This window comes from Colletotrichum scovillei (assembly GCF_011075155.1).
Source record: "Colletotrichum scovillei strain TJNH1 chromosome Unknown Contig00006, whole genome shotgun sequence".
Classification (NCBI taxonomy): Eukaryota; Fungi; Ascomycota; class Sordariomycetes; order Glomerellales; family Glomerellaceae; genus Colletotrichum; species Colletotrichum scovillei.
In genome coordinates this window covers 4432577-4449156 of record NW_023336264.1, presented here as the reverse complement: position 1 = coordinate 4449156, position 16580 = coordinate 4432577, and the positions used below count along the sequence as shown (strand labels likewise).

Here is a 16580-nt window from a genome sequence, read left to right as displayed (position 1 = left end):
TCGATGGGGGACGTGCTGGATGCCGTCACAATCTCCGGCTTCTTGGTCCGGCCACCTCCGGCCCCGTGTCTTCTCCCCCTTCCGTCCCAACCAGCCCTTCCCCCTTGAAGAGAAGCCGTGCAGCATGTGTATCCGTACTTGGGAGGATGGGATGGTCGGTGCAACGGAGCCTCGAGTTGCTCCCAACTCCGGCCCGGGGAATTGGTGCTCTGTGTCCATTGCGGGAACCCCGGGGGGGAGCCTTACGAGATCCGAACAAAACCCCCGTGGTTCGCGTGTCCCAATGGGCTGTCACATCCCCGGGGGTAGGTTGAAGAAGCACCCAAAACACCACGCAACTCTGTCAGGGTTCCTGGGGAACCAGTGAGAGCCTGGAGGATGAGTATGACCATTTCCAGATTCGGGGGAGAATCGTCCACAGTGGCCTGATGATGGACACGCGTGCGAACAGCGCCAACACTGTGTTCATCCGCTGGTGATTCACACGTCAGACAGCGGCAGCCGAGACTCAATTCACACGGCCTGGAGCTTCGCAGCTATTGGCTCTGCCCAAAGCAAAGCACTCCCCAAAGCTACGGCTTAGTCATCCAATCAAAATCTCGCAGAATCCAATCCTTTTTCGTGCCTACCAAACTCCAACCACATCATCCGACTCAATCCCGAACGAAACGCCCGTAGCTTTCGCGAAAAAATCCTCCCAACGTCACCGACGCAATCCGCCCTTCCCTTCGGTCGACCCGCTACCACTCTCCTCTCTAATCGAACAAAATGTCTGCCTCTATCCTCCGCGTCGCCGCCCGCGGCTCGACCAGCTTCTTCCGCGCGAACCCCATCCGCCAGCCTCTCGTCGCCCGCTCCGGCATGCTCCTGCCCATCGTCGCGGGTGTCCCGGCCGCCAGCAACTTCAGCACCAGCGCCCGCCTCCGCTCCGGCGACCACGCCGAGGAGACCTTTGAGGAGTTCAGCGCGAGGTGAGCCACACATTGGATTGGGGGTGGTTTCGAAGGGGGGGTCGTGCGGGTTGGAGGGAAACTCTCGGGTGAGAGGGACGATAGGGATGTTGGAAGGATTGGGTGCCCTTTTTTTGTGCCCGCCAACCACCATCATGCCACCATCTCCATCCCTCTCCATCCCGCCGCGACGAAGCCATTGACCCTCCTCGACCCTCGGACTCGCTTCTCAATTGGCACCGCTAACTTTTGCACCACAGATTCGAGAAGGAATTCGATGGCGTCCAGGACGTTTTCGAGCTTCAGGTACGGCCTCTGACACTATGCCCCTCGGGATCTGAACCTAGTCCCCCCTACTACCCGTACCCCCCGGCAAAGAAGTGGTCTGATGGGGCGAGGCTGACTCTTTTTCTTACCGCAACAACAGCGTAACCTCAACAACGCCTTCGCCTACGACTTGGTCCCTTCCCCCTCCGTCGTCGCCGCCGCTCTCAAGGCCGCCCGTCGCGTCAACGACTTTGCTACCGCCGTCCGCATCTTTGAGGGTATGTACCCCCCCCCCCCCCCCTTCCCCAGTTGCTGTTGCAGCTGTGCAACGTGCACCCGATTGCCTTCCGCAGGCCCGAGCAACGACTGTGGATGCCCTGCCCAATTGACCGAATCCGTAACTGACACAACCCAATAGGCGTCAAGGCCAAGGTCGAGAACAAGGGCCAGTACGAGCAGTACCTCGAGGAGCTCAAGCCCCTGAGGGAAGAGCTCGGCGTCCCCCTTAAGGAGGACATCTACCCCGAGGAGAAGAACTAAGTTTTCGACCTCCGAATCCAGCAATCGAAAAAGAGGGTTAAAACGAAAGGGGACATTGAAATCCAATTGCTTCGACGTCACCCCGGCTAGGGCCAAAACGACAAAACCAACTTGTATATTTCTACAGGAGCCAAGAAGAGAGGAAAGAAAGGAGCAAAACCCGACAAAGTCTGCTTGCGCGCGTGTTTGTGTCTGTAGGAGAAGTCCGATAGAACGGGAGGGGGAGTTTTTTCTTGGTAGTGTGATTTTCCCAAATCAAAGTCCCATGTACCATCTTAGAGCCTCTTCTCAATCTCATATGTTCGACCTTGACCGTCAGACCCTACCGATCGTGCCTCTGGGCAGTCGTGACGTTGAGCAAGCAAGTGAGCCAATTCAGTGGGGAACAACTGGGGGACCTGCATTCCAAACGTCGGGAATGCAACGCCTCGACGCATCAAGTCACAGGCTGCCAAGCGACAACTTTCTGATCATCACCAACGAAATAGCAAGACGGGTCTTTCGCAGCATATAGCCATCTATTGACTATCCAGCTCAACCGCAACCTCTCAGAGCCAATGCATCAAAACACAGCGAAACCCTCTCAATGGTATCTTTCTCTCTAAGGGCAAGGGAACCATTACCGAGCTCTCGGTAACAACGGTACACGTCAAATCAGTACAATGTCTTCCCCTGGCATCTCCAGACTCTCCTCGCAATCTCCAATGTCCCACACCCTCAATCCCGCAAATGGGGCCACCTGTTGTTGGCCGAGTTGTTAAAAAACTGCAGACCCGCAACGGGCGTACCGCCGCCAGACTCGTGCGGCGTAGGCGACGTCCCTCGACTAGCCGAACCACCACCATTACCACCACCCGCAACGCGTCCCGTTCGCGGGCTCATGACGCTCAGCCGCGGGCTTCGGGGTACGCTCTGCTGCCTCGTCTCCCTGCGTCCGTTCTTGAGCGCCCGCAGCTCCTTCTCCACGCGCGCGAGCTCCTTTTCGCGGTCCTTGGTGATGGCCTTGGTCTCGGCAATCTGCCTCTGCATCTCCTTGACCTGCTGTCCGGCGTTGGCCGTGACGTTGAGGACCTGCGCGAGGTTGCCCGGCGCCGACGACTGCAACGCGGCCACCTGTTCCTTGAGCTCACGATTCTCTCGCGAGAGCTCGCTATTGGAATGGTTGGCCGTCTGGTACGCGTCTCTCGCGTAGCTTAGCTCGCCGTCCCGGCTCTCGAGTTTCTTCTCGAGCTCCGCCACCTTGGCCAAGGCCTTTTCGAGTTCTGCCGTCTTCTCTTTGAACGTCTCCGTCGCGACGGTGCCGGCGTTGACGAGAGCTTCTTCGAGAGTGGCGCTCTTGGCCCTCAACTTCTCTTCCAAATCCTGGGCCTTGTCTTGCCACTCACGGCTCTTCTCCAGAGCCTGTTCCTCCTTTCTCTTTGCTTCATCGCGCTCAGCCTCGAACTTGGCCCGTTCCCGAAGCGACGCCATGTGTGCCGCCTGAATAGAATTGGTGGTCTCGTCGTAGCTCTTGACCCTCTTGGAAAGATTGATGACCTGTTTTCGGAGGTTGGACTCCATGCTGTTCTTCTCCTCTAGCTGATGCTCGAGTTCGGACACCTGATACTCCGTTAGCAATTTGCAATGTCGAGCCGTGCCAACGCTCCCTACCTTATCCGTCAGAGTGTCCAGATGCTCCTGGGTCGTCTGGACGTGCAGCTGCGACGGTCGAGGATTGAGCTGACTGCGGACCGCCGCGTCGATGTCTCCCGGCTCTTGTCCAGGGAGTGGGCTGACCCGAAGGCGTTTGACAGCTTGCTGCTGCTCGCCATCCTAGACACCCGATTAGCACTGATTCCGTAACAAAAAAGGGCGACTCACAGTCTTGCGCTTGCGGGTCGGCTCCTCTGCTTGGCTCTCGGGCTGGCTGCTCGAGTACAAGTCGAGAACAGAGGAGGGGATAAGCTCGGGGTCCCAATCGAAGCCGGGGTCGGGAAGGATCGCCTGGTTGGCAAATGAAACTGCATAGTGATCAATCATCACCCCCTGGTTATCTCTTTCGTCAAGATAGCTCATCTTTCTTGACTGACACACGGCGATGCATAGCGCATTCTGTCGTACCAAGCCCGTGAAATCCGCCGGCAACAGTAGCTCCAGGTGCTCGATAGAGCACGTCGTCGTGAGCCTCAGCAGCATTGGCTTCTTCCCATTCATCTTGCTCCATTGGTCGAGGAGGTCTGTCTGCAAAATGCCATTGTCGAATCCAATGACAACGTCAAAGTCGCTCAGATCATCGACGAGAGCCTGCTCGGAGTGCACGAGAACGACGAGCAGCGAATGCTCATCCTGGCTTTCCAGCTCATGCAACCCCTTTAGGGAGTACGCCATCTCCCCGGTGCCGACAATGGCCTCGAGGTAACCAATGACGTTGATGTCACGCGCAACAATGAGTATCTTCTTGTGGCTTGTCTGGAGTCGCTCGAGAAACCTACCCACAAAGAAGAACTTGCTATTGGTGCCCATGGCATGCTTCTTGAGGTCTTCTGCGGACAAGGCATCAATCGAGTCACCGTCGAGAGGCGCGGGCATGTCGCAAATGTCGCGAAGCTGGTTGAGCATTTTGCCGATAGACTCTATAGCGTTTTTATCGGGGACGTCTTCCTCGGACTGCATATCCTTGGTGAACTGCTCAATCACATTGCGATAGGATTTGATGGTGCTCCGATACAGGGGGCGAATGTTGGCCGGGAACGAGAGCGTAACCAAGTATTCGCTCTGGTCCACGGCCGTAGGGGGACCTGAAAGGTATGGCTCTTCAATGTCCGGCGAAGTGACGGTGCTCTGGTCGCCTGCGGTGGTCTGGTCTTCCGGCAGCATGTCCATAGGATGGTCCTCGGGCTGAGGAAGTGTGTTCGATGCCTCTTCGGGCTCGACTGATCTGCTTATGTCTGAGGGGGATATGGTGATGGGAAGCTGCTCAGCGGCTTCAGGTGGCATGAGATTGCTGGGAAAGATGTCTCCCATGCTAGCAGTTTGGTGCTCTTCGTGGATCAGGGGCTTCATCGCTGGCTCGACCGGAGCGCCGGTAAGTCTAGGCATATCTGTAGACGACGTGACTGGCTCTCCCATGGTCCAGTTTCCTGTGAGAGGCGGCTGCGAGTTGATTTGGATGGATGGATGATCCATGGGCGCTGAGAATGCAAGATCTGCGTCCATTGAGGGGCCATCGTGACGAATCTGAGCCGAGTCAGTCGTCGGACTCGTCAACCCTGCCTCGCCTAATGTGCCTTGCAGCGCAGCTTCTTGGATCCTCATCAGCTCCTCTATCGCAGAGAGTGGTTCGTCGCCCGAAGTATCCATGGCTGGGGGTAGACTCAGCGGCCGATCAGCGTCTTGGGATCTGTTGGATGATGAAGGATGAGGGGGGAGTGACCGTCTTTCGAAGCAAGTCTGAAAACTGTCGGCCTCGGAAACCTCGTCCTCGTCGCGTTGCGATGGAGGCGACCCTGAACTGGCGACTGTGGCACTGAAGCGTATGCGCGAAGGTCTCCGACGGACGGTATCAGGGACCACAGGCTCTTCCGTGGAACTCTGGCTTGCGGAAATATCTAGGAGAGGTTGGACGACTTGAGCAGCTTGCGTGTTCTGGCTGGGGCGTGTATCAGAGCAAGCAATGATTTGCTCAATCGCCCACTCCTGATTTTCGGTCTGTTGTTGCGACTTGCTGGAGGCGCTCTTCGCCGATGAAGTTGCTTGAGAAGTCGAGGTGTCGAAATCAAAGGCAGGCTGGGTGAGGAAAACAGGCGTCCTGGTGGGCTGCGAGTCCTGGGGATAGTCTCCAATGGCGGAGTTTTCAGCCTGCTCGACTGCGCGCAGCTCGTCGACCTGATGCGATGGAATTGACCTATCAGAGACTGAAGGAAGGGAGTCGTGTTCACGCGAGGCGCGTCGAGGTGGCTGCGATGCTGCAGGCTCTACGGCGGAATGCCGATGGAAAGGTGAGGCTTGGTCGAGGTCAAAGCTTGGGCCCTGGCTTGGTCCAGGGCTGTTCTGCGTCAAAGGGATGTAACCCGACGACACCGGCTCCGGTGGGTGATTCTGAGATGCCGGGCGAGGCGACTCCAAGGGTGTCCGACGCACAAAGAAGTGTGAACGGTGATCCGGTGCACTGAGGAGTCGGGCCTGGGAATCCGTAGACTTACTCAGGGAGGTCCTGAGGCTAGACTGCTTTTGCGAATCCGGAATCTCACGCTCAACACAGGCGTCCCCTTTGTTGCTCGTCGAGGCTCCTTGTCTGCTGGAGAACAGCGAGTCCTGGGTATCGAATGCTGAGTACTCTTGAGAATCGGGGATCGTCCTCTGACTGAGGCCCTCAGTGATCACCACTTGGCTGTCCTCGTCTTCAAGGGCCGAGATGGGTTGAGAGCTGAGGGAGGTTGACCCCTGCGAGTCGGATACACTAATGTATTCTGAAAAGTCGCGATCTACTTTGGAGGGAATCGCCACGAAGAAGCTGGTCGTGGTGTTGTTGTATGCAACATCCGAGGCAGCGTCGGTATCAACCTCTGATGCCGACGACAGCAGGGAAGGAACCTCACTAGGGTACCGCTTCTGCTGAGGTGGGCTCGAGTCGTTGTCCGAGTCTGGATCCTGCAGGTCTTCTGACTGCCTAGACTGCGGTCTCCTGCGTCTGTTTGCCGTCTGCACGGGCTGGCTACTGTCTATCGAACTGGTGGACGGAGTACGCGCCGGTGAGCCCTGCTGTGCTACACCTCGGACGTCTCGCAATACAGATTCTCCTGCTGGCGGGGGACGGTCCTCCTGATAGACCAAGTCGAGTTTCCTTCTCCAATCGAAGATCGCTTTCGAAGTGACGTCCTTGCTTGGGGCCTGGTTGGAGTTAACAATCGCTCCGATAAACAAGGGGGGCCACTTAGACTTACCCACGTGGGACGGTATCGCTCGCCGGTTTCCGGGTTGTCTTCCCAATCGACGAGATATTCGATATTCGAGCCGTTTCGCCTTTCTTGTAGGATGTCTTTAATGATGTACCATTCCTCCTTTGGCTGTTCCTGGTGCTTCTTTGGGTGTTTGGAGCTGCGGCGCGAGTCCCTCGGCATTGACGAGTCGCGATCCACCTCAGCAGAGGTGGTGTGTTGTTTTGGAGGTGCTCGTTGGCGCGGCGGATTGGGCTGGCGTATGCGATTTCGGGTCCATAGGTATCGCTGATCTTGGGAGAATGCGCGTGTGAGGTTGTGAAGTGTCTGAGCAAAGTCGCTAGAGGGGACCTACACGGGTCGCACGCGAGGCTACCGTTGCTATCGCAGCTCGTGAAGCTCAAGCCCGAGATGGGAAGACCACTGCGGGTCCACCTGCAGCCTGCCGTGGCTTGTGCACGAGCCACAGGTCCAGCCAATCAAACGTCGCCGACAGCTCACTCAGGATGGCAGTGGTTGACGCCGTCTATCAATGTCTGTAGCACAATTGCGGCAGCTGTAGGTCCGAAAGTTTGATGGAAGAGCGAGGAAAGGCAGCGGGTGGCATCTGGGAAAGTGCGGCCTGGCGGAACGTCGCAAATAGTACCTGTTGGTCCGTCGGGTCTTGAAAGCGTTCAAGCTCTCGGCCCCGACACTTGCGGGCAAACACATCATGGCAACAGCCTCGTCACAAAGAACGCCGACTCTAGGGAGAACACTCATTAAACCATTCATCAAGTCCACTAGCGGTACCGGTACTACATGTGCTCCAAGGCTCCCAATCACGAACCAGTAGACCTGCAGACTCCCTCCTTCATGACAACAGCGCTGAATTTTGATCGTCGTAGATATCTCATTCCGTGAACCACATCAAGTTTCTTTTTACTTGTGATATACACGAGTCCCTGGTGACTCCTTTTACCCCGCGCCGCGATGAAATCCAGAATAACCTTTTTGGTTCGTTGCGCCGTTTATACGTAGCCCTTGCGCGCGCCCTGGAAGAAGAAGCGAACGATAAACACCTGCAGAGCTCCCATGAGCACAATGAGGGCGCACTGGATCATGCTGAAGTTGATGATGCGGCCTTCGGTGCTGCGGACGGTGCTGAAGTTGCGGTTCTCTCTGGTGCGGAAGTACTTTTGGCCTCTCGAGATGGTCGAGAGCTGGCCGGAGAGCTTGAAGATGGTCTCCTCGAGGGTGGAGTGCTGTTCGGGAGAGGCACCCTGCTTGGCGGGAAGCTGAGCGCGAACCTCGTTCTCGACCTGGATTGTCATGGGTCAGTAGAGCTTGGGATGGGAGTTGTTCAGGGAACGTACGGCAATCTCAAAGTCGACAAACTTCTCGGCAAAGGTACTCATCTCGTTGTTGAAGCAGAACTCGTAGTCGCCCATCTGCTGGGCCGTGAAGACAAAGTCGCCCTGGCGCTCCTTGGCTCCATCGAGGATCATCTTGTTGCCCGGGCCGGTGACGGTGTAGTCGACATCGAAAGAACCACCGGATTGGACCTGTACGCATCGATGTTAGCTTGCTGCAGCACTTTGAGGTGGTGATGGACGCACGGCAAAGTAAAAGGCAATCTTCTCGTTATCCTTCTGGGTCTTGGCGTAGAAGCAGGCCTTCTCGTTGGCGTGGAGCTTGTAGGTCAATGCCGTGGCAGCGACCTGGGAAACGAAGCAGGCGAAAAGCCCGCAGGCAATGGCGGAGACCCTCATGATGTGTTGTTGCGTGGAGAGAGTCCTGGGTGGGCGCGTGAGGGTATCTCTCGTCGACTCGTGAGGCAGGGGATTCTGGACAAGCTGTCGCCAAAAGGGTCACTTAGAACGGGCCACGATTGAAAGTTCGGCGCGGAAAATTGGCGCCGCTACGCCCCTTGAGAGCACGCACGGGCCAGCGGCAGACTGTACCTCCATCTGCGGGAGAGCAAGGTGGCACCTTTGCACCTGCAGTCCACTGTCCCCACAGCAGCAACAGCTCCCTCACCAGCCACGCTCACATGCGACGGGAGGTGGCTTGTTATCGGTGTTTCAGCGCGTACGGGGCATTTCATCAATCAGTGACCTCATCTCTTCAGACGGGAGGTCAGCTCAGCTGTCACGTCACGTCTGGCAGAGCTTCCGTACCTCTGGCAGGGCAGGTTCACGGACTACCACCAGCACCTTCTATCAAACCTTCTTCCATTGTCTCCCGTCGTCCTTTCTCTTCAATACCCAGCTGCAAGGGGAGCAGCTCTTGCCTTTTTTTTCTTTGACAGACGATCCCTGCAAACTACTTAATTCCACCATTCCTCCACCAGTTCAATCTTTCGCATCTACAGACGATCCCTGCAAACTACTTAATTCCACCATTCCTCCACCAGTTCAATCTTTCGCATCTACAACCTGCAATTTCCAACATCTACCCACTACGGAGCTCTCGGCGTTATGGCGGTTCAGACGCGCATCGCAACCACATCCTCAATCGCGTTGAGAGTGGTCTCGTACCTCTTTCTGCGATGGGTAGGTTCTTCAACTTTGTCTCTTAACAATTGGTCGCTAATCATTGGATGCAACTCTAGTTTCCCGGCCCAGTAAGTTCCACTTATTCCCGAGCGTTTGACTGTCCAGGCTTGGCGCATCGTGCTGATCATGCTTGGTTTAGGCTGCTGTGCCCATGAGCATATTCGCACTCTTCGCAGTATTCGTGCCTTCCTTCGTGTCTGGCTACATCAATGAGCCAAAGTACGATGTCGTGGAGGACGACGTGGACGTGACGGTCAAAGAAACTGTCACCGAGGATGTCGACGGCGCCACCAACGGCCATGTCGTTGCTGAACAGATTCAGATCGAGGAGACTATCGTGGTGAAAGAAAAGTCCAGTCCCTTAAAGACGCTCCTTGCGGGAACACCGAGCTCGACCAGCCCTATTCTTTCCATCTTGACCTTCCTGATCAACTTGGCCTTGGTCGCAATGACGGCCGACTTCTTGTTCCGCGTTCGACAGTACCACCCTGTCGACGACCTCTCCTTTGTGCGCCTTGGGTACGTCTCTCCCACGGAGGCCAAATTCGTCATTCGCGAACCCGACCAGGCCAAGATGCCCGTTACGCTCGAGATTCACATCAAGGACCCGCAGCCGCCGTTTGACAACCCCATGTGGCAGCTTGGTGGCGGACTGAGATTCACCGACAACACGACCGACTTTGCGACAACCTTGACCGTGCCCCTGAAGCACTCCCAGCAGAGAGTTTATGAGTGGCGCACGTCCAACAACCACAGCGGCGAGTTCGTGGCCCCGCCTAGAGCTGGGCAGATGTCGACCTTTAACGACAACAAGTTCACCTTTTTGTCGACCTCGTGCATCCTCCCACGCTTCCCGTACAACCCCTTGGAGCACGCCCTGGCGATTCCCGGCATGCGCCACTTGGCGAGGGTCTTGCCTAGTCTGCAGGCGCAGTTCATGCTCTTCTTGGGCGACTTCATCTACATTGACGTGCCCAAGCGCCAGGGCAAGAATGAGGAGGACTACCGCCAAAAGTACCGTCACGTCTACGCCTCGCCGGACTGGGCACCCGTGGGACAGAACCTTAGCTGGATCCACGTTCTCGATGACCATGAGATTGGCAACGACTGGTCTTCAAACACCACTGGCGTATACCGGGCCGCCATCGAGCCGTGGCATCACTACCAGGAGCTGGCCAACCCCCCTCCTGCTCGTGTTGCCGGGACCACAAACCTCCGCAGACAGGGCGCGACCTACTTTGAGTTTGTCCAGGGCCCTGCGAGCTTCTTCATGCTCGACACGCGCTCGTACCGATCCGACAATGACGTTCCCTCCGACAGCCCGGAGAAGACGATGCTGGGTGCTGAGCAGTTGGAGGACTTCCTCGCCTGGCTGAATCGGCCTGAGCCCAAGGGGGTCAAGTGGAAGATTGTTGCCTCGTCGATTCCCCTGACCAAGAACTGGCCCATCAACCGCAAGGATACGTGGGGAGGTTTCCTGGTGGAGCGGCGCAAGATTCTCGAGGCCATGTGGGATGCTGGCGCCAGGGGCGTTGGTGTTGTCGTCGTCTCTGGCGATCGTCACGAGTTTGCGGCCACCAAGTTCCCCCCTCCCGCCGATGGAAGATGGCCCGAGAGCGCCGCCGCGTACGAGTTCTCGTGCAGTCCGCTGAACCAATTCGCATCGCCCTTGCCAAGCTACAGACAGACCGACAATGAGGATGTGTCCCTCAAGTAAGTCGGTCGCAGAGAATCCAAGGTACGATACTAACAGGCATAGGTACATCCACTCTGGCAACTCCAAGTTTGGCTCTTTGACCATTGAGAACCTGGCGGAGGGCGAGCAGAGCTCTCTCAAGTACAACCTATACATTGACGGCGAGATCGTTTGGAACACAATCGTCCTGTCACCCCCGGTCGAGAAAGCCCCCAGCTCGTTTTGGGATAAGTTGAAGGGAAACTAGGATAGATGGGTAGATAGGGGTGGTATGGTCAGCATCAGAATTTGCATCACATTATTTGAAGCAACACATGGCAGTTGACTCTTTGTTACGTTTCTGGCGCTTTTTTGCATTCGCACCGGCCAGGACGCATCAGAGAACTATCGGGTCGCGCCTATCTCTTGTTCACCATCGTGTCAGCCCCACCGGTGCTGTCGTAGACTTCATTCCCAGGAACTTCGAATTCCTCGCATCATCACCGCTGGCCAATCGCAGGGGCAACGTTTGGCCAACACCGGCATGCATCCTGCGCTGCGCTACGGCACCCCCTCTCCCGGACGATGTTGTCCAGGCCCGGGAATAAAAGACCGGATGACGGTCTGCTACGCCAGCTCCTCAATGACAATCGGATTGCCTCACACAAGTGCGGAGAAGCACCCTGCATGAGCTCCAAGCCGAGATAACATCACCTACCCCATCGAACAAGTGAGCCTCTCACCTTGTACAAAGAGCCAGGCTCTGAGCAACCTCAGATCTTGCAACTTCAGAATTGAAAGATAGGGAAAGAAAAACTACAGCAATGGCAATGAAACGCCTCCAACAACTCGGCAACCAACTCACACAGGCCTCTTCTTCCCCTTCCAAAGACGCAGAGACAATGGCCCCCGCAGACTCCAAATTCGCCCTCGACGAAAACGGCATCCCGCCCTTCGAGTCCCTGCCCCTCGGCAAAGACGACCCGCGCTTCTCGGCCTGGGGCCTCTACGGCGACAAGGACGAGCTGGGGACGCTGAACCGGTTGACGGACGAGCGCGTCGCTGCCGCTGCGAAAGAGGAGATTAAGACGGGCGCGAGGTAAAAACTGACGTTTCTCATTCTCGTCTTCACCCCGGCGAGGTCGTCGCCATCCCGATGTGAACTTTACAGGACCCAAACCCTGACCCATGGTGAAGGAGCAAGATTGAGGGAATTTTGAAGTGGTGGAATCCTCAAAACTGACGGGGCTACACAGAGTCTCCCTCAACTGGCCCCTGACAGCGCAATCCGCCCCCTTCTTCAACCGCCGCGCCTTCCACCACGACCTCTACCGCAAGCACCCGCGCTTCGTAAACGACGACGAGTGGACCTTCAACTCGCAGTCGTCGTCGCAGTGGGACGGCCTCCGGCACTTTGGGTACCAAAAGGAGGAAAAGTTCTACAACGGCGTCTCCATGGACGAGGTCCACGCCGTGGACGAGGAGGGGAGGCGGTCGACCGTGAATGGGATTCAAGGTGAACCGTCTCTCTCGAATTTCCCCTGCTCTCCCAACTCCTTCTCCCTCCGCTGAGCTTCTGTCGAGCGTCGAGTCAACCTCGTGTGCTTGAGTTCCAACAGTCTGCTGACAGCCCAGAAAAGCCTGGCAGAAACACGGCATCGTCGGCAGAGGCGTCCTCGTAGACTACCACACCTGGCGCCTCGAGCAAAACATGCCCTACGACCCCTTTGCGCGCGACTCCATCCCCGTCGCGGACCTCCAGGCCTGTCTAAAGGCGCAGGGCACCGAGGTCAAGTTTGGCGATATCCTCATCACCCGCACAGGTAATCTCCCCCCTCTTCTGTCCTCTCTCCTCTCGCCCCCTATTCCCATACCACACCTCTCTCATGAGAATATGGTCTGAACAACAAAACGCAGGCTTCACAGCAACACACGCCTCCCTCCCCCCCTCAACCCTATCCAACCACCTCGCCGCCGTCCCGCAAACCTTCTCTGGCGTAGCCCAATCCGAAGAGACCCTCCGCTGGGTCTGGTCCAACTTCTCCGCCGTGGCGGGCGACCAGCCGTCCTTCGAGTGCTGGCCCCACCGCGACCCGAGGCACTGGATGCACGAGGTCCTCCTCGCCGGCTGGGGCATGCCCATCGGCGAGCTCTTCGACCTGGAGGCGCTGGCGGCGCAGTGTAAGCGCGAAAAGCGGTGGAGCTTCTTCGTCGTGAGCGAGCCGTGTAATGTGCCCGGCGGGGTTGCGAGGTAAGATGAAGAGTACCCCCGTTTGACTTGGATCTGTTGAAGTCTGGTTTGCATCTTGGCTAACGGGTTGTGTAGCCCACCCAATATTCTCGCCATCTTCTGAAAGCCTGGTCGAGTTCCCCAGTTCCCCGGTCTCTTGGATACCGTAAACAAACTGCCTAATGTAAGCAAATGTAAAACACTTTGAGGAACATGAGGTTCAGGATCCGTCACCAGCTTGGAGGAGATTGTCGAGGGTGTCTGTGGTTAACAATCATCATGGTCACCCAAAAACCCAGACTCACGCTGTCCATCATCCATCATGCAACCTACACTGTACACGATAGCCATAGTTTAGCACATAATCAAGAACACGCCCCCGACACGTCCCAGACCCTCGTGAAGTTGAAATGCTTTAATTGTATTCGTATGCCAGCTTTCCTAGCTGAGCTAATTTGTTGAAACAAACCAAGCCTTGACGCCCTAGTGTGCTATCATCCGCCGCGGGCCTTCTATCGCCAAGATCTCTACCCCAAGACATCGCCGTCTCATCCCTTGTGACTCTTACGGTCGCTGTACGAATGTCAGTCAAAGAAACTTTAAGGGGGAGTGCACCGCAACTCACGTGCTCAATCTCCTAGACAATTGCTGCAGCTTCTTGTCATTGGCCGCATCCTCGGCCGCCTTCTCCAACGCCTGCTTCCGGTCCTCATCTTGCTGCTTCACAACCTCGTCGTGGCTGGGAGGAAGTCTCTCGTTCTGCAAATCGACCTTGCGAGCATCCTCGAATGTGTTGATGGCGTTCTTGATACCCTCGGCACCCAGCATCAGGGTACCGGCAGGCAATCGGCCACCAGAGACGGTCTTCAACTCAGTGACACGCTCCGACTCTTCGCGCAACACCTGGAATACACGCGAGAGACGGCCAATGGCCAGAATCTTGTTCTTGATAGCCCGTCTCTTGTACTCGATCGACTCGGGGTCCTGCGAGGCGCCAGAGAGGGGCGGCGACATGGGGCCGGGGGATGTGGACGACGGGGTGGCGTCCTCCTTGAGCTCCTCCTCTGAGCACGTGCTGAGGATGGCGATGAGCATATCGGTAATCTTTTCACCGACAAAGGGGAGCGACCAGGTGAAGACGTCCATGAAGTTGGGCAGCCAGTAGGGGTGGGGCGTGCAGTTGAACTGGCGAATGTTCATGACGTTGTTCTCGTACTTTAGCACGGCAGCCTTGTTGTTGTAGACGTCGAGGTAATTCGGCGCGGAGAAGATGGTCATGACACTGGGGAAACCCGTGGTGCGAGTCTTACGGTACATGCGGTAGCCGGCGTCTTGCGCCTCGTGGGCACGAATGACGGAGAGGAGGTTGTTCTTCTCGAGGAAGGCGCATGCGGCGGGGTATGAGAAGAAGTAGGAGCATCCGCGGACGTGGTTGTGCAAAAAGTAGTCGCTCGTCTTTTCTTGGCCAAAGTCCTCGAGAGGGTCGGCCCAGAGGATGTCGCACATGAGGCCCTGGGTGGGGGGCTCGCGGAAACGGTCAATCTGTGAGAACATGGTCAGCTAGAGGCCTCGTACAGAGGCTAGTGCATACTCACGCTGCGCAAGTCGTCGAGAGTGTGAAGCTCCGGGCTCAGACCACCGTGAATGCACAGGAACTGCTTGTTCATGACGGCAGCCAGGGGCAGACAGCAGAAGGACTCCATGCAGGCCTCGTAGATGGCCTCGGAGTACTTGTGCTTGCACTCGAGCTTGAAGGTGAAGTAGTCGGTCAAGTGGCGACACTCGTGGTTGCCGCGAAGCAGCCACAGAGTCTTGGGGTAGTGGATCTTCAAGCACCAGAGATACAGGACGCACTCGATGGAGAAGTAGCCTCTGTCGACGTAGTCGCCGAGGAAGAGATAGCGCGTCTCGGAGGGGTCGCCTCCGACTTCGAACAGCTTCATGAGATCGTAGTACTGGCCGTGGACGTCACCGCAGACGGTGATGGGCGCATCCATCTCAAGCAGGTTGGGCTCGGCGCGCAGGACCTCGGTACAGGTCTTGAGGATCCATAGAGCCTGCTCCTCGGTCAGGCGACCCTCGCGGTAGAAGTGCTGCTTGAGGAAGTTGATGTTGGGCTTTGTGTGGGTTTCGTCCTCGAAGAACTGCTCGTCAGAGGGCGTGAACATGGCGGGGGCCTGGACGTCTGTGGCAAAGAAATGTTAGCGCTAAGGTCACTGGGCTCCGTAGAGCTGAGCTCAAGACGAGGACATTCGCAGCGATGACGGCGAGGCTGGCGGGAGCAAAGCAATAGCGGGAGCATCAAGCGTACCTTTGCAGACTCGCTCCATGGTGTTGACCTGGGTGCCATCTTCCATGGTATGAATGGTGAAATCAATCTCGGGCAGGGGCTTCTTCTCGCGAATGGCGCGGATGGCATTGTCGACCTGCTGCTGGGTGCGGCTGCCCTCGCCAGGCGTGCTGGCTCCCTCGGGGTCCATGATTGCTGGTGATGTGTGTGAAGATTGAAGCGGCGAAATCGAAAGGGGGTGCTAATCGGCCGGGGGGGTATCTATGATGGATACGAGGGTCCTCGGGTAGCAGAGAAACAGAGCGGTGAAGGGGAACGGTTAGGCGAGAACCAGCTCTGGATCAAGTCGCGATGGGAAAGGGTGGCCTGCAAAGAGGCGAGCTGGGTTTGGAGCGAGGTCGTTGGGCACGAGACGGCAAGAGACGAGGCCAGGCTTTGCGATGCGATGCGAGGGGTAAAAATTGAGGTGAGAAAGATAGGGCTGAGAAGGGGGAGTTGGGTGAAGGGAATTGGGACGGATAGGATGCACTTGGTCTGTTCAGTCCAGTGTCTGGCAGAGACTTGGAACCTAAAGGACCAGTCGTCAGTCTCCAGTTTCTGGCTCGCTACGCAGGCGGGCACTTTACTAACGCTAAGTACTAAGGTACGGGAGGCGCCCTCCATTCATCAGTGATGCGGCATGCCAATCCAGGGCATTCGGGGTGCTGGTGCTATCGCTCAGGTAAGCTGGGAGCTGGGGAACACGCACACCTCCATTGGATAAGGTAAGGTAGGTCACCTCAGACGAATTGGCAGGTGGCAGACGCCAAATGCCCGCGGACGGCGGGACAATGAAGCTGCGTGTACATCCCACCTGGCGCCAGTTTGGGTGAGGAATCAAGTACCTCAACTGACCCCTCTCTTTCGTGGCGAGAGGCAGCCACAGGCGCCCACCTCAGTTGCCTTTTCTGCCCCTTCCCCCCACTTCCTTCCACCAAACTTGTACCTCGAGGAAGAACGGTACGTACCTAGTTTAGATGATGCTTCGCAGCTTCTTACGCAGTACTCCGTACCTAGACCCTTTTTCTTCCCTTCCCCTCCCCCTCCCCATAGCACCACAGCACCACCACAGCAAAAAGCACCAGCACTTTTTCCACTTCGCTTCGCCTCCAATTGCAGTGCACACGCAACCTGCA

General features: G+C 56.8%; 5 protein-coding genes across 5 annotated transcripts; 3 read left to right on the top strand and 2 right to left on the bottom strand.

Annotated features, from left to right (window-relative positions):
* Positions 1-768: 768 nt before the first annotated feature.
* On the top strand, positions 769-1757 carry HER10_EVM0008862 (cytochrome c oxidase subunit Va; the record flags this gene model as incomplete). Its single annotated transcript, XM_035478370.1, has 4 exons — positions 769-971; positions 1211-1256; positions 1378-1495; positions 1636-1757. 4 exons carry the CDS (start codon positions 769-771, stop codon positions 1755-1757), a joined length of 489 nt encoding a protein of 162 aa, XP_035333051.1.
* Positions 1758-2474: 717 nt separating this feature from the next.
* Positions 2475-8424, bottom strand: HER10_EVM0002361 (uncharacterized protein; the record flags this gene model as incomplete). The annotated part of the gene is made up of 7 exons (XM_035472076.1): positions 2475-3356; positions 3408-3569; positions 3618-6626; positions 6680-7000; positions 7690-7974; positions 8029-8217; positions 8272-8424. The coding sequence occupies 7 exons, from the start codon at positions 8422-8424 to the stop codon at positions 2475-2477; spliced, it is 5001 nt and encodes a 1666-aa protein (XP_035332271.1).
* A 708-nt stretch (positions 8425-9132) lies between these two features.
* HER10_EVM0009017 (PhoD-like phosphatase) lies at positions 9133-11153 on the top strand (the record flags this gene model as incomplete). Its single annotated transcript, XM_035478520.1, has 4 exons — positions 9133-9207; positions 9267-9278; positions 9350-10923; positions 10970-11153. 4 exons carry the CDS (start codon positions 9133-9135, stop codon positions 11151-11153), a joined length of 1845 nt encoding a protein of 614 aa, XP_035333066.1.
* A 634-nt stretch (positions 11154-11787) lies between these two features.
* Positions 11788-13239, top strand: HER10_EVM0007165 (uncharacterized protein; the record flags this gene model as incomplete). Its single annotated transcript, XM_035476730.1, has 5 exons — positions 11788-11984; positions 12142-12401; positions 12526-12708; positions 12803-13136; positions 13212-13239. The coding sequence occupies 5 exons, from the start codon at positions 11788-11790 to the stop codon at positions 13237-13239; spliced, it is 1002 nt and encodes a 333-aa protein (XP_035332843.1).
* A 327-nt stretch (positions 13240-13566) lies between these two features.
* Positions 13567-15966, bottom strand: HER10_EVM0008370 (calcineurin-like phosphoesterase). Its single transcript, XM_035477895.1, has 4 exons — positions 15427-15966; positions 14711-15300; positions 13741-14657; positions 13567-13688 (listed from the first exon to the last, which is right to left on the bottom strand). The coding sequence occupies exons 1-4, from the start codon at positions 15593-15595 to the stop codon at positions 13664-13666; spliced, it is 1701 nt and encodes a 566-aa protein (XP_035332988.1). The 5' UTR covers positions 15596-15966; the 3' UTR covers positions 13567-13663.
* Between the last annotated feature and the right edge of the window lie 614 nt (positions 15967-16580).

Bases quoted from the DNA above. Each gene is read 5' to 3' on its own strand.
- HER10_EVM0008370 (XM_035477895.1), bottom strand. From the start codon at position 15,595: ATGGACCCCGAGGGAGCCAGCACGCCTGGCGAGGGCAGCCGCACCCAG. The intron at 14,658-14,710 runs GTGAGTATGCAC...ATGTTCTCACAG, and splicing joins CTCTCGACGACTTGCGCAGC to ATTGACCGTTTCCGCGAGCC. The intron at 13,689-13,740 runs GTGAGTTGCGGT...ACATTCGTACAG, and splicing joins TTGTCTAGGAGATTGAGCAC to CGACCGTAAGAGTCACAAGG.